Genomic DNA, 22,185 nt, shown 5'->3' on the forward strand with positions numbered 1-22,185 from the left:
GCGCGCGCGTATGTATGTACATATGTATATATATACTCAGCCCTAGTAATCCATTCTTCCTAATTATTACTAAAGGTGTTAATAGGACCCGCAAGTTCGTACGAGTATTGCTGCGTAGAAGTGACGATCGTCAATTCTTATTTGATACGCATGATTTGTAAACGCGTGCACGCACACAACTCACAGCGGCGCTTGGCCCATGACACAGGATCTCACACGAACTTCCGGGTTAGAATGCTAGTCTCAGATTTCTGCTATATGGTTGCCACTATGGAGGAGAAAAACTAAAGACAAAATTAAAGAATTTAATTAAAAAATCAGTGACCGCTCAATGATTCTTTAATATGATTAGTTTTTGCTTTTAAACTTTCTTCCCCTCTACAACTGCGACTATGTGTGTACAAAAGTACGAAATTGGCGTCGCTGTTTCCGAATCCTAGATAAGATGGAGTATATCTTATAAAGTATATTATGCATATATTATTAAAGTACCCAATTTGCTCCCTCCTAAGCTTTGGAGATTTTTCTAATTTTTTGATGAATACGAAATTAAAAAATAAGGGTCAGATTTAAAATAGGAAACATTTTTGAAATTAAAAAAAAATTATGAAATATTTGCAATTATTTATATAAGTATAAGTAAAGATTTTAAGAAAGATAGCACTTGGGTCATATTGATTACATACCCAATGTCCAGCTATGTATTTTTCTCTTTTTCGTAAATATTTTTGAAAAAATGCGAAATAACGGAATCAACATGTTTAATTTATTAACTTATGGAAAAAGTTATACATACAGCTATTCATTAAATAATGAAACTGTGTTTATTTACAAAGGACGTTATTTTAACTTTTATTTATCAAAAAGCTTCAACTAATTAGAGAAAGACAGGAAATACTAATTAAAAAATTAAACATTAAATAAAGAAACAGAATCTCTGGCCATAATGGTTTTACAATATAAAGAACTTTCTTTCTTTAATTATAAACAAGATGTTTTAATAAAAACTTAAAATAAATACAGTGTTGAAAAGCATAAATAAAGAGCTACAATAATATAAATTGTGAATATTTATAATTGTTACATGATAGTTACACAAAGCAAAAACTTATCTCTAAAATTTTAAATTTAGAAAAACACAATTTGAATAAAGTGTGATTACGAGCCGTAAAAAAGGAGATGAGCAGTTAACTAGCATAAATACATTATATCGACTTCCTGAGCAATATATTAGCGTTATCTGTGAAATTTATTTTGTAACTATTTGAAAATGAGGATGAGCCAAATTGGGTACATGGCCATATTGGGTACAAGTACCTTATATATAATCATACTTTTACACATAATGATAGATCAGGATATTTACTATACAGAAAAAAAGTAAGATAGCCAATAACATATGTAATTGCAGGCTGCCAACTACATAAAATATTCAATACAATAATATTTGCTATTAATGCAAGTACAATGTTGATACTGCAATAGCATATATTATTGTATTGAGTATATCTGTAGTTGGCAGACCGCAACTACATATTTTATTGAATATATTACTTTTTTTCTCAGTTACCGACAAAAACCAGGAAAACTTAAACATTTCAATGGATTAATTTTTTCTCTTGAATTTTTATGAGATTTATTAATATTCAAGGAAATTTTAAGAATTATATTTTTTTAATTTCAATTCTATCATGCTTTTAGATAAAATTTCTATATAGAGAATTCGAAATTATCAAAAAAAATTTTTACAAATTTTGAATAAATCTGAATAATTTTTTTTTGCGCGCGCGTTTTGTGTGTGTGTGTGTGTGTGTGTGTGTGTGTAGTTTATTTTTTAATTTTTATTATAAATACATATATTAAATGTATATTAAAATACTTTTTCAATTACATATATAATTCTTCTGAGGTTGTAATAGTTGCGAATATTCTCTTCTTTTATCGTGTAAACGACTATACTTTGCCAAAAATTATATTGTTTTATCTTTACGATAACTGTAGCTAAAAAAGTCCCATTGCGCTGATTGGTTTAGAACGCGTCAAATCAAAATTTGCACGTCATTTTGGTTTTAATGGGTCGTTGCGATCGTCGTCGTTAGTCTCCTTTGCCACCGACGAAGTAACGGTAATAGCACAACCTGGCCCAGTTATCCATTTAGCAACGGCCGATGTGCTTTCGACGTTATTTCCTTGTCTCTGCCAATAATAACTTTGTTTTAAATATATGCAAACTTAAAAAATATATCTTTTATTCAAATTTTATAAAAAGAAATACATATATTTTCTCTATCTTGCGAAAATGACATGATAAAACATAAAAACATATACATTATATGATATTTAATTCAATAAAAAATAATTTCAGAATTTTAATACTGTTTTAAACATCTTATTTAAAAATATATTAAGTAAAATTTGTGTTATTATTTGTGTTAATATTGCATGATGCGAGGCACTACTGTGTCCTTTGATAAAATTAACATATTATAAATATTATATTATTATACATAAATATATTATAAATATTATATTATTTTAAATTAAAATTGTTTATAAAAACTTATACACAGAAAAAAAATGTAATGTAGCTAATAACATATGTGATTGCGGGCTGCCAACTACATAAAATACTCAATACAATAATATTTGTTATTAATGCAAGTACAATGTTGATACTGCAATAGCATATATTATTGTATTAAGTATGTCTGTAGTTGGCAGCCCGCAATAACAAATCTTATTGAATATATTACTTTTTTTTCAGTGTACAAAAATAACACATAAAAGAAGTATTGCTATAATTTTACTAATAAACGTACGCGTTAAAATAATTAAGTCTATATATACAAATTTATCTAACTTATTTTATAATTTTTTTACAAACAATTTTAAAATTAAAAATTAAAAAGTTAAGACTTTGATTGTAATGCAGATACATTTCAACATAATTAATTTTTTTATTAATTGTTCTTTATCTGTACATTAATAATTTGTTATCTATGCATTAATAATTGTTATCGACGTCTCGAATTTTTTTCATCCAGGTTACAACCGCAATCAGAATCATCAAGCACCACAAATGCAGCGCATCCATACCAGATGCCGCAGATGCTTCAAAAGTTTGGCGACGATTTCCCACTCAGAAAAACAGGTAATTGTTCCGAAATGTCTCAAATAATTTATGCATACTCCGTATAAATAGTTTGTGTGCCAATAGAATGTCTACTAAAGCATGGTGTTTCGATGTTCGAAAAACGAGTTAAGCCCCAGAAAAGCCGCTAACGCGTCGATGCAATGTTTGCTTTCTTTGATCATAATTTTATTCGGGAATATACAGAAAGACAGTAATTTTCCTCAATGAAATTTGCTCGAACGAATTATCCACAATGCTGACATGCACATGGCAAATTGACAGGCATTTCATCTCCGAATTAATTATAGGAAAATTCCTAATTTTCTGCAAATGTCCGTCTTCTATACACTACTTGATACTTCATGTCTGCTTAACCTTAGTATAAAAATTAAATAATAATTAAAAATAAAAGAAAATTAATTTTTTGGGAAAGGAGGGATTTTATAGATGCTTCTAAGCATCTCGATATCTAATTAGTAACTATGTTTTAAGACTAACAAAAATGTTGGCGCACAGTTTATATAAGCTAGAAATGTTAAATTCGTAGAAAAGCATCAAGATCCGCTGCAGATTGAATAGGCAATCTTATCTTTCTATTTAAAACAAAATTAAGCTAAGTTTGTCCATTTGTTAATCTTAATTGATACTTCCCAGACAACATAATGTCCAAAATCGTGACATAAGACGTTTTTAAGATGTCTTTTAAACGTCTTATGTCATATTTTTTAAAAGATGTCCAAAAGACGTCTTTAAAACGTCTTATGTCACGATTTTGGACATTATGTTGTCTGGGTTATTTATACAAAGAAAAGTGTATGCAACATCCACAAACATGTAAAATATTAACAATATGGCGAGAACGTGTACGGTTAGTCTTGTCTCCTCAGGAATTCTATTATCTAAAAATAGCACTATTGTTCTTTGACATGACTTAATGCGTTAAAAAATACGTGATTGCCGTGAGTTCACATAATCAAAAAAGCAAGAAGTTAAAAAAAGATAAACCATCTTGAAAAATATTAAAAACACATATGCAAAAAATCCATCATATTTCAATTTCTTGAAAAGTATTTTAAAGCTTGAAATTTCTTTTTTCAAGCGATCTGCTTTTTAGCGATTTTAATTTTTTTTCATGAAATCATGAAATGGCCCAATAATTAAGCTTGATCAAAATGAAATTTTTTATACAACTTTGTTGCATTACGCCTGCATCAATAAATTTTTAGTATAATAAATTTTTGTAACCTAACAAGGCCCATGGTCAAACCATTATGGTTAGCTAAACAATTACAATCAGAAGGAAGACAAGAGCATAAAAATTTTTTTGACATATAAAGCACTAGAAAAGTTAATTTTATATTGTCCATATTAACTTAGATTTGAAAAAAATTAATATTTTTTAATTTAAAATAAAGCTAGAGATATACAATAATCTTGATAAAAATAAGATAAAAACATTTATTTAATAATTCTCTAAATAACTGTATATAGTAAGTACAATCGTTGTTTATTTATTTCTTGCTAGACGCGAATATCAGGAAATTTCTTTTTAAAATTCTATTCGTAGCCTTCTTCCGCGTTACATACATGTCAGTAAATGATAATACGAGCGAGCAAACGCGAAAGCGAAATGCAAAATGACATCGCGTCGAGTTTTTGCCTTCCCTCCCCTTTCCTCTCTCTGCCCCTTTCTTCGGTATGACAATGACCAACTAACAATCGGCTGAAAAATTGGCCAGCCTCGGAGCCGAATTTGCTGAAGGTGCGACTAAAACAGCGCGTGGAGAGGAACATGGCAGCGTCAAGAAATTCACCCCTGATGGCACGCCGGAAGGATCGCCTGGCGTCGCATCTCAAGCGGAAGTCGTTACTAGCAAGTACGTTCCTCTCTCTTTCACTCACACACGCGCGCGCGCGCGCGCGAGCTTTCTTCGAGAGAACGACTTTAGAGTATCTCAAAACGAATTTCTATATTTTCTTTTGTGCAAACGTTCGCCAACATTACTATAATACATGTGCACAGCTATCTTTTTCTTTCTCTCTCTTTCTTTTTCTTTTATTGCCCAAGTGTTCGATTAATTGACTGTTGAGTTTTTGATGTTTGCTACTTACTCTCCTGTAACAGCATGAGCAAGACCATCTTCCGATTAACACATATAAATTAGCGCTAAAACTCTCCGGGAATATTTGAGTGAGTCGTCTATGACGAAACTCCCCTAATAACATGACGGGTCGAGAGACATCTCAAAAAGGCACTTTTGGACACACTTTTAAACGTATTGTACTATTTAGGTCGTAGATTAGGTCATGGACTGTCAAAATTTACATGTACGTGTTACATATGACGAGTGTGGATGGTCAATTTATTTTCGGAAATACCATTAAGCCGTCTGTTCTTTTTATTCGCGCGTTGCAAATTTGATTTTGCATGCGATTTCCAGGTGCGCGATCATCATTCATTTGTTTCGCATACATTCTTATTATTGTGTAACGAACCGAACTGTTTCTCCTTATTCTTCTTGGAGGCTCCAACGTACTAATTGTACGTTTTTCAGACCCTGGCAGCAATCCTGAGTCCGGGCCTAACTCTCCTCCGACTGTGAATAATTCTCAAGCTAGTCCCACTGCTGGAAGCAACACAGCGATACAGGAAGTAAGTTTCCATTTATGTTGCCACGATCTATTGGTATGCCATAAAAATTTACTACGAGATATTTTACTCTGATTTATACAGGAAGGTGAAAATCCAGCGTATGGAGGACGTCTCACTAGCAGTAGTCAACAAGGCAGCCTTTCAGATCTTTCACTCTTTAGTTCACCGTCCATGCCCAATATCTCGTTGGGCAGACCACACGTACCATCGAGCTCTTCGGTAAGTGTAATATTTTTTATTTGAAACTCGTATCTTCTTAATTTACTTGGACTACAATTTGCGTAACTTTTTTTACAACTATAAAATGTAATAAGACAATTTAAAAATTCAATCCAGAATTGTAAGTATTGCGTAAAGATTATGAACTTTAATCTGGGATGTAGAGATACAAATTCATCTAGCATCCCTTGACAGAGGTCAAGATTCCACAGTTTATCCTGATATTTAATATCTCTAAACCTTTCTTACCGCGCATATGATATAAAATAAGCGAATTCACATTTCGTCTGCATTTTCATCATAATTTGATGGTAATATTAATGATTCTTCATCAAAGCAATCATCGAGGAATTGAGTATAAATTGAGATGTTCTCTTGGAATCGAGCTTTACTGAAAAACCACGTGTTGCAATGTGAGGAACAACACCCCATAACATTGATCTATTTTGCATTCACAAATATGTTCAATAATAGTATCAATACCATCTTGTTTTGTCAGTAAGTAAATATACAAAATATATTACAGAATTCGAGTGCCTAGAACAGAATCGAGCTTTGAATAAGATACTATTCTGGCGATATACTGGTTGAATATTTCGCATAATCATCTTTTTTCAATATTTACTACTTTTTAATTCGGATTTCAGCTTTTTCCATATCCGATACTCTACTTTTCGCAGTTTGTTCTAAATGTTGATCAAGAAGTTTTTAAAATCAAGCGTCAAGCTTCAACCTGTCTACTTTGCAACATTTGAATGAAACTTGTAAAAATCTTTATAAATAGATTAGCTAATCATCACTACGTTAAATGGTTCATCCTAATCCACCTCAACACTATCGCTAAACTGAAGTCGAAAAGATCCTTCATTTCCATTATGTGCTTGTCCAAAGTTCCGCCTTCGCCAAGTTCTACCCGGCACATTTTCTTCAATAACAACACTTTCTTGGAAATTGTCGCCTTTTTATGATAAATTTCAAGCGTCGATCATGCATCTTGTAGTTGTTGTTTTCTTAATCAAAAGCAACTGACTTATTTCTAGAAACAAACCAATCGCAGAACGTGCCTTGCAGTCTGTCTTCTTTAAATCGTTGGACCTTTTTTTACGCAAGAAAAATTCTTATGGATCCTTGGTTTTTTGAGAGAAATTGAGAGGTATATCGAACTCCTGCCCTCTTGTATGGAAGGCGGATCTCTCGACTAAAACCTGACATCTTATCCAGACATTGTGAAAACTGTCCTGGAAAATGTGGTATTATTTCCAAGACTGTTCTTATATCTCTGCAACGTACATTGAATTTGCTTCTTTAGGTTTCAATCTACTAAAAATATCCCACAGATCTTCTTGTTTGAGAAGCATTTGTATTAGGTACTTTTATATCCAACGAGAAATGATACGTTGAATTGATATCTAAAGAAGAAAATCAACATTTTTCTTGTTGAGTGCTTTACAACAATTATATAACATTATTATATTTCCATATGTTTCAAGAGATTGACAGCAATTTAACTGATTTATTAAACTTTTGTAACCTATAACTCATAAAGCACACATTTGGTATCAACACAACTTGCTATCTATTAAAAATTTTGGTCTACTCACCGAAATTTTTCGATTGGCATCTGTTTTGATCTGCGACATGTTAGACAATTTTTGGCATTTTTTTTTTATATCAATTCTCAATTTTGATATTCAGGCGGTTACAGTTTCGATCCACTCATCGATTCAATAAACTATATAGTTCTTACTGTAAAATCAACCATGGTTAAACCAACCGATGGTTAAGAGGTATACAAACATAAAAAAGTTTTTATATTTTTTGACTCTCTGTTAACTTTAACTATTAGTTAGTATAACTATGAAATTGGCTGTGTAAATAATATGCAAAAAATATGTTTTTAATATATTTTAAACGATTTGCTCTCTATAGCAAACAATATTTCCACTACTTCTCAAACAAACAGTTATTATTTCCTATTATTTAAAAATGATTTTTCAAGATCTGTTCAGGTTTTACTTGAGGATTAAAATCGACTTTTTTAACATCTTTCTTTATAATGAAATCCGTAGACAAAAGATAAGATTGAAAGATTATAATATTTTAAGTAAAGAGTAAAAATTTGTATTATAAAATAAATGTTGTAAAAAATGCTACGTTATTTTTTATACAAAGTTATTTATTACAGTAACTCTATATTTTATGTCATTAAAATGATAAGATAACAATTTTAGAATCTTTTTAAGTGTTTATTTGGCGTGTATTAAATTGTTCTTTGTTACATAGAGTGGAACGAAATTGGCACCGGTTTCGGAAGCGGAAGTGCGGGCTGCGTTCACGGCGCGTCTGGGCATGCCGCTCACAGGCCAGATGCTGCATGGCACCTTGCCGTTCTATCCATCCCTGACAGTCATCGATGGCGAACATCCAGCATACATCCATAAACAAATACAGCAAAATTTACAGGAGCAAACAGCACCGTCCGCAACGGTGGGCGGCAACAGGCAACATTCGACAGCAGCAACGACGGTGTACCATACTGCGGCACCGATCACGGATACACAAGTAGCGCACGCAAGACTGCAAAAGGCTGGTCATCACCGGCCTTTAGGTAGTATGTTCCTTCTTTGTCTTTGTAGCTTTTACCAGGTACGTGCCTTGTTCCAACAGACAATGGTTTTCATCAAGAAAAATGATTTTGGAAACAAAGTTGAACTTGTCAAAATTCAAAATTTCTCAAGGGACCATTCCTACACGAAACATAGCACGCGTCGTTCAATAACTCTGTCGACAATGTATTAAACTTAAGTATTTACACAACGGTTTTTTTTCTTATGTAGGTAGAACACAATCCGCACCCCTACCACTAGGTCATCCAATGCTGCAGGGCGGCATAATTGCACCGACTACCCATTATGAGGAATATCTCGCGGAGAAGCAGTTGCATGATCAACAACAAGCGCACAATTATCTAAAACAACAGATCCGTCAGACTGTTCTGACGCGAGTAGGTTCACGCGGTCAGACTAATCAGCTGGATGAAGCACCAGAATCCGAGGAATCCGAAGTAATAGATCTCACGGGCAAGAAGGATCACCCAGAAGAAAGCGAGATCTCAAAGCAGCAAAGAGATCGTGAACAGTTCTTGCAACAACAGAGGGATCTCATGATGAGACATACGTTGCAGACGAATGAATTAACTGCATATCCTGGTGGTTTAAGCAGAACCTCTCAATCAGCCAGGCCGCTCTCGAGAGCGCTGTCGAGTCCTCTAGTACATTTAGGTAAAATTTCAATATTCTTTTGTCATAAATAAGATAACGCGTTAAAAATTATTTGATTTTTAAAATAAAATATAGATTTTTTTTATATTGAATAAATTTTTGCATTTATTTCTAACACTGTATTGAATCCGTGGCAAATTGAATTAAAATATTCTTTTAGTCCGGACCATATTTCTGCGTAACTAAATTAAGTTTATGGATTATTAACTTTAATTTAATTTTTAAAAATATTAACTTACCTAATTCTGGAGAAAAAAAAGGAGTAAAGAGATAAAAGAGATCAGCGCTGATCTAGTTTTTAAAGAATTAGTACTTTTAGCTCATGAAATAATTTGTCTCTAAAGGTCCTCAGACCAGTGGTGGTGATATTTTCGCGCGAAGTTCTTCGCATCGGCCCACCACAGGATTAGCCTATGATCCACTGATGCTGAAACATGCATGTGTCTGTGGCGAAACGGTTAGAGGTCATCCTGAACACGGTGGTCGATTACAAAGTGTGTGGGCTAGGCTATCGGAGACGGGTTTGTTGCAACGTTGCGACCGAGTGCGCTCGCGCAAGGCTACACTCGAAGAAATTCAGACATGCCATAGTGAAGCTCATGCACTTTTATTTGGTAAGTCCCGTCCTTTTCATAAATATTATCATAAATATTCCACAAATATGCATTATGTTATGAATAAAAAAAACGATAATTTTAATTGATTAAATAAGAACGAAATTAACAGTTAAGGCAATTTTATCACATAAAATCGAATTTTGATCTAAGAGAGGGGAAGAATCATTTAAAGTTTACTTTTTTCATATGTATAGTACGGGCATAAGGAAAGTGACCACAATAAAATTTAATTATAGAAAAAACTATCATTTGATCGCTGTCCACTAGGGAGTCATTTTCCCCCCTATGTTTTGGGCCTCTTTTAAGGGTCCATTCTACCTTGTAGTCTGAAAAGGCAATTTTTAGTTTTTGGAAAAACTAAAAAAAGACACTTTTGTTTTTGTATTTTATTAATTTTATTTTAATGTATATTTAAGAATTTTAAGTCAATTTTGTATATTTGATTGTGGAGAAAAATCAGACAGTCGAAATCTCTGCACGCAAAACATTGGTCTCATCCCGAAAGTTTTTGAAACCGTAAAAGTCACCTGAAACAATTAAACAGAACATTTTTTCGATCAATATGAGTGTCGTTCTAGGATAAACTATTAGAAATTAACTCGGACACAAATTAACAAAATGGCGGCCTTTATAAAAAAATCAATTTTTGCGTCTCAATTTTTCAATAGTTTTTTGTTGCTAAAAAAACTATCATAGATATCGATGTCTATTCCATGCATAAAACATTGCTTTACATTTTAAAAAAAGATTAGTGGTCATTTGTTGAATATTGTGCTCTATCACTTTTGCCAGCTCAAAAAATGTTTTTAAAAAATGCATTTAAAGTTTGTATTGATTTTTATGGTTTTTATATTGATATAAACCTTTATATTTTGATACTTACAGCTAAATGATAATTACAGTTATATTCTACACACTAGAACAAATTATGCAAAAAAATTTTTTAATTCTAACCTGATAAAGTAGAATGGACCCTTTGCACAATGTTTTTAAATAATAAACTTAAATCTTAAATTGTGGAATTATATCAATAAGCAGTAATAGTAATTAGTAAACCCATGATATGCACAGGAACGAATCCGTTGAATCGACAGAAAGTAGATATGTCCAAGCTGTCGCAGTTGCCTATCAAAAGTTTCGTCCGACTTCCCTGCGGTGGAGTTGGCGTTGATTCTGATACAACATGGAACGAGCTTAATACTGCACCTGCTGCTCGAATGGCGGTAGGGTGTGTTGTTGATCTTGCATTCAAGACAGCTCTAGGCGATATTAAGAACGGCTTTGCTGTAGTGAGACCACCCGGACATCATGCAGAGACTAACCAAGCTATGGGTTTCTGTTTTTTCAATTCAGTGGCAATCGCAGCGAGACTACTTCAGCAGAAACTCGACGTTAGAAAAATTTTAATCTTAGATTGGGTGAGAATCATTATTCATATTTTATTATATATTATATTGTGCAGCATAATTTCTTTATTCAACGAGAGCACACAATTTCACGACTTTAAACATTTCTACATCATGAAACTAAATAATGCAATACGTATCGAAATTATATCAAGATTAGGCGATTCTTTCGGATATGCTATATAACAAAATATTATATGCATAATATTTATGCATAAAATATAATATACATAATATATGTATAAGCATATAATTTTATATGCATTTTATATATATAAAATATTATATGCTTCTTCAGGACGTTCATCATGGGAACGGTACGCAACAGATGTTTTATGATGATCCGCGAGTGCTGTATCTATCGATACACAGACACGACGACGGTAACTTCTTTCCCGGAACCGGTGGATCTACTGAATGCGGCGCTGGTGAAGGTCTCGGCTATAACGTGAACGTGGCATGGTCTGGTGGTCTAAATCCGCCTATGGGTGACGCAGAGTATCTCGCGGCGTTTCGTACAATTGTTATGCCAATTGCTAAGGAATTCGATCCGGACATCGTGATTGTCTCGGCCGGTTTTGATGCGGCTGTAGGCCATCCAGCACCATTGGGTGGCTACAAAGTCAGTCCGGCATGCTTTGGCAGGATGACGCAACAGTTACTTAATCTGGCTGATGGAAAGGTTGTCCTCGCCTTGGAAGGAGGCTATGATTTAGCAGCGATCTGCGATTCGGCACAAGAGTGCGTTCGAGCGTTACTCGGTGATGAACTCAGTCCACTTCGGGACGAAGAACTCACGAGAATTCCCTGTCAAAACGCCATTGATACGTTGCAAAAAACCATTGCTATCCAAGTAAGTCGAATATCACACGTAACATAGTTGAAGCTAATCCTTATTTACTTATATGATTAAGCAATAACTCGTTACTTGTAACAAAAAAAAGTTAGAATTTTTACTATTTTCAATAACTATAATTTAACTTTGCAAGAATAGCGCATTTCTTTTCAATATAGTTTAACTATAATTGGATAAACAGAAATTCGACAGATATCTCTCCATTCCTTTCTTTTTATTTTTATTAATATATAATACCATAACTTAGTTACATTTTTTAACTAGTAACTAATTTATATAGTAGTTATTTTTATAGTTACTGTTTATATTTTTTAGATAAATTATTTATCAAAATATGAGTAATGTTCAACAAAATAAAGTGATATCTTTGAGAATAGTTTATCATATAAACATTAAAATTTGAAAATTTACTCTTTAACAAACCTCGAACTACTGGTGTTCGATTTTATCATGAAATTAGAAATTTGGCAAACTTTTTAATTAAAAAATATTTTGATATATTTATTTGATATATTGACGAAAGTATGCTAATAAAATTAACAACAATAAAATCATATTTTTTATTTGCGGCTTTTTAGCTAACATAATCTATTGTCTACATTTGCAATTACAGAAAATGTTGATAATTATTAAGTATAAGGAAGCTATTTCTTCAATAATCTTAACATATTTTGTTAAAGTTATAACTCTGAGTGATTTTTAAAATGTATTTAGCTTATTATTTATTAAAAAATTATTAACAAAACATTGATTCATAAACGGGATAAAAATTTTTCTCATTTGGAAATTAGATTAAATCAGGTTAGATTATTTGAGTTTTATTTGGGTTTTTGATTCGACTTTCCACGCGGATCAAAATTCACGCTACACTATCCTCTTACTTATGAAACGAAGTCTAATTGTTTGATTCTACATGAGTTTTTTTTATTTTGACTTTCAATTGTAAACCATAATTAGGAAGAAGTATGAATTAGACCTCAAAATGTGATTTATAATTTTTTTGTTCTACATAAATTTTTGACTTTGTAGGTGCTGTTTTAACAGTTGTATATGTTTACTTTTTTCTTCATCTCAAAACAAGTAAAATGTATCTTAATCTAATTTCAAAAAAAGAAAATTTTTTTGTTCCGTGAAATATTTTTATTAATAACTTTTTAACGGGTAATGAGCAACGATTAATACTTCTTGAAAGTCATTCAGGATTATGATCTTGACACCATATGTCAAGTTTGAGTCAAGTGAGTGATCATGTTTAAAAAAAACATAGATTTTTCTTTTTTTGCGGAATAACTGCTAAATGATGAAAGATATAGAAAAAGAATTTAAACGAAAGTTATATCTCTTTTTTATGTGTCTACAAAGCTGCATATAGATAAATATCAAGAAATTCATGCTTTTCGAGTTATTTTCACTACCACCAACCTTTAAAATTACATTTTTTTAACAGGTAATTTTATCTTTTCCAACCGTAATTGAAATGAACAAAAAATAGCTTTGTGTTATGGATAAATTATTCTATTTGCATACAACATTTCAGATTTTTTTGAATTTTTGGGTTGCCTAATCTGCTTATTAGTATAAGTAATTTTTTTATATAACGCATAAAAAATTAATTAGTTAGAGTCTTTCGTTGCTATCCTGGGGAAATAAAAAACTTTGATTGATTTTCCATATTATGCGTCACGTGTTATGCAAAAATCTGTGTTCTTGCTTTTACGTTTATAAGTTTGCTGTGAGGTATTAAAAATAATTTGAGATTAGTACACATTGTGTGTGTGCGTGCGTGCGTGCGTGCGTGCGTGCGTGCGTGCGTGCGTGCGTGCGTGCGTGCGTGCGTGCGTGTGTGTGTGTGTGTGTGTGTGCATATATGTATATTTTATCATTTAACATATTATTATATTATTTCGTAGATGTCGCATTGGCCTTGTGTAAAGCTGGCTGCCCATACAGTCGCAATGAGCGCCATAGAGGCAAGCCAAAAAGAACATGACGAAACGGAAACCGTGTCCGCAATGGCCTCTTTATCTATGCAGCAGCCTACAAATCTTACGTTAGTACTCAATATAATTTTTTTAATATTACTGTTTTAAATTATCTATTTCTAAAGTATTAAATAATAATTGAATAATATATACGTAGAGGATTCCGGGGCATGATGAAAACTGTAAGCGTTAAACAATATGTTAAAAACAAGTTTTTATCATATTAAAAATGACAACCGATTTTGTGTGTTACTAAGATAATTTTTGGAATATTCACTATTAAAAAAACACAAGTTTTATTGTTAAATAATAGTTTAAATAGATTACTAATTTAAAAAAAATTAAGTTAAGGTCTATGTTTTTTTATGCTGAATATAATGGGATTACTTCACAATTTTGTCACAACTGTTTTGTATGAACATACACTGCGCAATCAACGATTCGTTCCATTCCCCTAGCGAGTTTATATAGGATACGTAACATATACTATAACTCGCTAGGGAAATGGAACGAATCGTTGACGTGCAGTATACATTCGAAAGTCATTTTGGGAACAAATTCATATTTATTATAATAAAAGCTGTATATTATTATAATACATTTTTTTCTCAACGATTGCACATATCCAGCAATTCTTTATTCTAACAATTATCAAATTTTCATATATAATTTTAGGATCTGCAAAAAATAATAGCATTTCAGTACCAATCAATTCATTAGTGCCCATACTAAAACCATGAACTACAAGCAACTATTAGAAATAGGATACAGCATCAAATTGTGTAAAACAGCACAAAATTTTTTTTACAATTTATTTAAACATATTATAAAAAATATTTTTTTATTTTATTTTACTCTTTGTAATCATACCTGAAAAATTCAATACTAATCACACAGGTGATTCCAACAACTTTAAATGCTTGCGCCAAAAAAGTATACGTCCTATCGAGAATTAAAAATTTCCACACATGATTTGTACATTGAAAAACATGTTTTTATAATTAAAATAATTATGTTTAAAGCATTCAGAAAAATTCTTGAAAAAAATGATTTAAAAAATTATCAAAATTCAACTTTTTTTTTTCAATTTTTGTTCTACAATCGAGATTGCAAACGCAAATTATGTGCCATCTAAATATTCAAAAACCATGAAAAAATGCAGTGGAAAAAAAATTTGAGGGAATCATAATATTACTTATCACTTTTTGAAGCGTTTGGAGCACAAAAATGGCGGAAAATAATTGCTCGAAATTAACAAAAAACTTTCTAATCGTTCTAATCACATTTGGGGTCACCATGGACTCCAGATTTCAGAACATCTACTTTAAATGACAACTAAAAGCACACTGATGTTTTGCGAGTTATGACGTGTATATAGTCGTAAACTAGACATCTCAAACCATCAGTAAAGAGCACAACATGTCACGCTTTTGAGAATAGAATTTAGTACTCATAATATCAATGTAAAAATTTTGGGGAATTAAATAGACCGGGTGATTACAAATGGTTAAAATATTTTACTTAAACAATAATTGTTTAAATAAATTGCAAAAAATTTAATACAATAGAAATCATTATGTTATATTTTATTACATTTCTGTAAAAAGATTATTATGTCCGGTACCTTTGTTATGCCCCGGTACCTTTGTTATTTTCATATACACTTACGAAAAGTTAAATATCTTGATGAAATAAAAATCGTAAAAAAATTTTTCAAACGTGCATTATAAAGAACAAAGATAGAACTAAATCAGTATTTTTATTTTATCTCTATACATTTTATTTTTAAATTGCATAAAATCGAATTTTTTCTCCAATATAATTGTCTTATTTTGAAGCCAGTGAAACCTGATGAAACATTATTGCGGATAAAATTTAATATTTTAAGTTAAATGGTATTTTAAAGTAAGAGTTTTTTAACCTTCAAAATATTTTTTTTTTAATTGATGCGATGAGTTTTCACAATAAATTGAATTTTTTAAAACTCGTTTCTTATAAAATGTTTTTTTGAAACTAAAATATTTACAATAAGTATAGAAAAAAAATGTTTCTTATAATATATTCGATTCACATACATTTTTTGAAAAATTTTTAAAGACGTTTTGTACTTATTTTCTTATGAAATACGAAAAATTTTAAGCGTTTCCAAACTTTGTGTGTGTGTGTGTGTGTGTGTGTGTGTGTTTGTGTGCGCGTGCGTGCGTGCGTGTGTGTTTTATATATATATATATATATACATATATATATGTGTGCGTATTTTTAAAAATAATAGGACTACGCCAGAACATTCCCGAGAGGTTTCCGAAGAGCCGATGGAGCAGGATGAAGCCAAATGAAGTGCATAAAGATCATTCTGCTAGTGTAGAAAGCATCAATTAATTGCACGAAACTGTGTAAATGCTCTTTGGGATCTCTAGAAGTGCATTTCTCAGTGCAAATAGAAGAACTCACCATCATCACGCGTGTCTACTGTTCCAGACGTACAGTCAGCTACGAATGTTCCACTTGTGGAAACACGGTTGATGTCGCGTGCAAATTCGTGCACAGTCCCGAGTTTAAGATTTTCAAATATTTTTTTTCCAAATAAAACGATAGATAACAACGGCCAAGTAATAAGGAAGAAGTGATCTGTAAGGTCCTGCACACAATGGAAGAATATTAGACACTAGGAATAGGAATTTTAGAATCAGTTTTCTCTTTGAACACTACAGATAAATAATAATTTATATTATATCTTATATGACATTTATGCCTTACATTTTATTCGTATTGTGCTAATGTTCGTTGAGAAAACTTTAAAATTTTTGTCCCTATTCTTAATATTTAACATTGTTCTATTGTGCGCAAGGCCTAATACTTTAAGAGGTTAATGATGATTTGCGATAGTACGTCGCAAGCTTGCCAACCTCCCTTTTTTTGTGCTAGACGTGAAAGCGCAAAGTTTGTGAATTTTGCAAATGTTTCTAGTGCACTTCGCGCGTTTAATGCGCGAGATTGTTGTATAGTTAATTATGGATGACAAATTGTATTTGTCCATTCTATATATTTTTTTTTATTGTGAGTCACACGATTTGTAATCTTTTTAACGAATCGCTGTTAACATTGTTGAGATGAGCTCGAGCGCGTTAAATAGCTTTTACTCACCAATTGGATATTGCTTGACAAATTTTCGATCCCAGTGTCTTATCGGCGAACAACGAATGATTTCGAGACTTGATGTAAAAACTGAAATGGAAACATTTAATAATATTATTAACAAACACTTGTCTGGATAATTCCAATTAATTGTTATGAAAAAGAAATTATAGATTAAGTATTTTGTCGTTCCACGATTTAGTGGGAGAAAATAAATTATAAACACGCATTCTTTAAAAATGAATGACATTCGTAAATACTTTGTTGACGTTATCGATATAAAGTAAGGCGTCGAAACTTTCTCACAACTGTATAAAACAAATTTAATGCATCGTGTTGCCTTGGATAATTCGCAGGAAGAATTAAATATTCATGATAATCCATGTATATATTTTTGAATGCTAATTGCGACCTCAGACGTCTACTTAGAACACTTTCAACGAGTTGTATTTTATCGAAACATTCAGGGACACAAGTACAGGGAATTTGCGAAAGAGCTGTGTTAAAACAACAAATGTATATTTCGAATCCTAGAGATTCATTTTATATTGCGCCTATTATGAGAAAGACACGAACGCATTATAGATAATATATCAACCATATATATGAACCGGGATATGATTTTTCGAAAGATACATGGCTATGAGAACATCAGTATAAGTGTCTTTGTTATGTACGAAATCATTTTTCTAAAATGAGGAATTTCTTATAAATCATCAAATAAAAAGATTAAATAAAGATAATAAAATGGCAAGTTTAATAGCAGAAAGAAAGCAACTTAAATTATTGCGCTCGCTGTTTCTCATTTCTCTTTCATAATGAATAAAATCGAGAAAGAGAAAGAAAGAGAGAAACTGGCAGAGGTAAATAATTCCGATAATATAGAAATATATATAGGTATTATGCAATTTTTAAAAAATTAAATATTTTATATACGGAGGTTCTCTTCACGGCTATCCGAAGTTTTCCTTTGAAAATAACAATTTGATAAAATATGTAAAAAAATTATAAGAAAGAAACCGACATACTGAGTAACTTTACATCGAGCGATTCTTTTTGAATAAATAATGCCCTAGTAATAGGTCACGAGATTTTTCTCTGAAGGAGGTATCAGACTACTTGATCGGTGCACATAGAAAATATTCTCCGAATTTCCAGAAATTTTCGCGTTTACGTCAGGCCTCGCTAGAAGAGTTAGTGCAATAAGAACGATTGGACAAACATGTATTAATAAAAGACAGTAGCGTTTAGATGTAATTTTTTTCCGCCTTCAACACGCGCGATCTACTCTCTGTGAAGACGCGTGCGTCGCGCATCGTGCTGGTCACTAGCGCTTTCATTGTTTCGTCGTCCGATTCGCTTTCCTTGTTCTTCGGATGTTCAAAGAGTACGAGATGGTGAGCTTCACAGTGCGTGAACACTTCTCTCGAATCGAGACCGACTTACGCGACTTAGACAACAAAATTCGTGATAATGTTAAAAGAAAAATAATAAAAGAAAAAAAAGAAAAGTCAATGTCTAGATCCTAAGGTGATATTATACCTTGTGCATGAAAAATATGCAAATATACGTGCGATACCACGTGCACGCGGTAAAAACGTGACATAATATACCTTCCGTACCAAAAGATGCCATAATATGTCGATGCAGATTGTTTCGTGACCAATTTGGTTATTATCGGATGATGTGCGACAATTTTTAGTCTTTCTTTAGTTTTGATTGAAAAAATAAAATTTCAGATTAGAGTTGATTCTGATTTTATTTGACAACTTGTACAGCATGGGACAACTACATTGCAGCAACAGTCTTACATATTACAATGCAATGTTTCAAAAACATTAAAACTATGTAAAAATAATCCTAAAAATGTAGCAATATTTTTAAAATATTGTAAAGATAAACTGGTATAATTTTTGTACAAATATTTATGTACTCTTGCACATTTTATGATCAAACTTTATTAAATACAAATCAGTTTTATAAGTATTAGTAATTAAATTCGTGCTTGAATGCAATATAAGGCGTATATAAAATTGCTTATATATCCAAAGTATCTCTTTCTGAACTCAGTGCAAAAACTAATACAGCAAGTTTTACATATAAAAGCTAGTCAAAAATGTCTAATAAATATATTCTATTCTAAATCGTTTTGAAATTACAAGGCATTAAAGTTGCTTTCATAATGAAACATTCAACTTTAACATTTAGAACAATTAGTAAAGATACAATAAAATAAATTTGTCAAAATTGTGTTAAAAGATTCTCTAATTTTGTCTGCAATTTTGAATAAAATTTCTGGAAAAACCTGGAATTCTCAGGGAATTTTTTAAATAAAATTTAGGTACGCACCCTGTGATCAAACTTTGATTTACATATGATTATATATTTATAAAAAAATTTATAAAATTAATAAAGATGTTTGTTAAACGCATATTGAGAAATATAAAGGCATCGATGTTGCAATCGCATATTTTTCTTCGAAATTTTTAATAATAGTTCAAAATTTTTAAAAATATTTGGTGCATAAAATTTTTGTCTGTCACGTAAATCACTGCCAGCGACAATTACACGGCATGGCCGCATATTCCTACGAGCACGTGCAATCGCATCGATATATTGTTAATATGTGTTAATGTTTTCAAATGCGAGAATGATACGCGCAGAACGGACCGAAAGTATCGTTTTGATGAGATTTTAACATGATTTTTCTTGCTGCGGACAAAGGCTGGTGTGATTTTTGTGATATTTTGTAAAAAGAAGTTAAGCTATATATCGTTATTAATTAAGCATATACGTCGCGGGAAGATGTGTGTAAGCAGATAGGAGAAAAGTAAATACATAAATATAAGCATTTATTTTTATGTCATGCATTTTGGAGAAAAAAAGAAACAGAGATGAATATAAAAGGAAATTCTATTGATAAACGAATTACACAGGGATGCATATATTATATATCGTTCGTCATGCAAGAAATAAAGAATATATATCTATTATATGTGTATAATGCATATGTGTATGTGTGTATATGTGTACATGTGCACACATATACACATAAAATACACCTCACGCCCCATGCATGCGCGCGCGCGCGCGTGTGTGTGCGTGCGTGTCTGTGTGTGTGTGTGTGTGTGCTCGCGCGCGCGCGCGTGCATATGTATATTGTATATCCATGTACCGCAAGAATCTCAAGTGTTTGTTAAATGTTTATTCGATAAAAAAATTCATATTGAAAAAATGTGTAAAAATTGACTCGATGTACATTAATTATAAAAATATGAGTCCAGCCTATGTGTATACAGTAAGTTAATTAATGAAAGAGTACGAAAGAGAAAAGAAACGAGAACGTTATGACGAGTGGTGGACACCAGTCTTTTGGAAGGTAACTTTAGATGCGTGTATATCTATTTGTAATTTAAGAACGAGTTTATCATCGGCGGCACTGTGGTTGTTGCGTCAATCAAAGGATACGTAGCTCACTCTTAATTAAGAGAGTGAGCGCCTTTTGAAGTTTACAGAACATTATATATTATTACCGCGGGCCTATAGACATCATATTCTGGTTAATAATATCCTCACGTTTCCTCGCGATATTCCCTGTTTGTCCTTGTCTCATGTATACTTCATTTTGTTGTTATAGATTATTCTACGATCGCGTATACAAGTAATAGAAACATCCAAAAAACCTATATATGATCTGTACTTCCTAATTCCACTAAAGGCATCTAAAAAGAACTTTGAATTTTGTATCACGCAAGGTTTACATAAAGATTATAATTGTGCTTGACGATCAAACGGCCACATTTAACGCCAAATGTAGGATATTGATACAAAATGTAATGTTTTAAACAATGTTTGAACTAATGATCTTGTATTCATATTTAAAATGCGAAGCGTGATTGTCTGATAACTTGTGCTTAAGATAACAAGTAAGGTCTCAAGATTTTTATGAAACAAAATACAAATTTAAATTGTCACGTTTAACCGTACACGCGTGGTATACAAATTTTAATCTTTTAAAGTTTTGCGTCGCTTAAATACAATCCGAACGATGGACGTTTCACGCGAGTTGTTCGAAGCGAAAAAAAAGCGAGAAACTTACGACATTCCGGTATTACCACCCATGGCAAGTTGATACAAATTAGATGTAAATGACTATTAAGTTTTTATCCAAATGCCGAATATAATAAATGTGGATTTTAATAGAGTCTACTTATGTTAATACACATACACACACATGCGCGCGCGCGCGCAGCACGCACGCACATGCACACATGCACGAATATACTGTCTATATTGCATAAGCTTAATGTAATAGTCATAAATTTTTTATGTATATAAATGTACCTCGTAAACTAATTTTAAATAAAAAGTATAGTCATTGTGTTAAATGTTGCAGTTATTGCAGTAAAATATAATATTTAATCAAAAGTGTAACATTACAACAATGTTATAAAATGTTGCTGTAATATTGCAGCAATAAATATAGAAGAAATATTATAGTGTAATATTGTAACACAATATACATATAATATTAGGGCTATAGTCAACTTGACGTAACAAAAGTTTATACTTTAAAGTATTCTTTGATTAATCAATTCATAAAATTCTTTTGTTTCGATTAATTAATCAAACATTTTGAATCATTTAATTATTGATCACAGTCTAATATATTTGAAGTTTCTAATATTTGCTAAAATACAATATTAATATATATTTTGGCACATAACTTGAAGGAATATTATATATCCCTGAATTAATTTTTACACAGAAAAACTGAATATTATTCTATCAAAATACATATTATTTACTTTTGTTTTTGAATTCAATTTTGCGGACTTGCATCTCCAAGGAATTATTTCATTAAAATATGGATTAAAATATATAATTAATATAAAATCACAAT

The 22,185-nt window shown here is 31.6% G+C and overlaps 1 protein-coding gene across 5 annotated transcripts in view; it reads left to right on the forward strand.

The window, feature by feature from the left end:
• Nucleotides 1-21,670, forward strand: part of LOC105833781 (histone deacetylase 5) — a 90,959-nt gene extending 69,289 nt beyond the window's left edge. For 3 of the 5 annotated variants that reach the window (XM_012675757.3, XM_028194446.2, XM_028194445.2), the window contains exons 8-18: nt 3,045-3,151; nt 4,873-5,010; nt 5,689-5,786; nt 5,868-6,005; nt 8,289-8,616; nt 8,843-9,286; nt 9,631-9,900; nt 10,975-11,321; nt 11,608-12,162; nt 14,076-14,215; nt 16,420-16,483. In XM_012675757.3, coding sequence (XP_012531211.1) covers nt 3,045-3,151; nt 4,873-5,010; nt 5,689-5,786; nt 5,868-6,005; nt 8,289-8,616; nt 8,843-9,286; nt 9,631-9,900; nt 10,975-11,321; nt 11,608-12,162; nt 14,076-14,215; nt 16,420-16,483 — 2,629 coding nt within the window. Of the gene's footprint in view, nt 1-3,044; nt 3,152-4,872; nt 5,011-5,688; nt 5,787-5,867; nt 6,006-8,288; nt 8,617-8,842; nt 9,287-9,630; nt 9,901-10,974; nt 11,322-11,607; nt 12,163-14,075; nt 14,216-16,419 lie in introns of all 5 variants that reach the window. The other 2 variants (XM_028194443.2, XM_028194444.2) reach the window with 2 other exon arrangements.
• Nucleotides 21,671-22,185: the final 515 nt, after the last annotated feature.

This window comes from Monomorium pharaonis, chromosome 2, assembly GCF_013373865.1.
Source record: "Monomorium pharaonis isolate MP-MQ-018 chromosome 2, ASM1337386v2, whole genome shotgun sequence".
NCBI classification, from domain to species: Eukaryota; Metazoa; Arthropoda; class Insecta; order Hymenoptera; family Formicidae; genus Monomorium; species Monomorium pharaonis.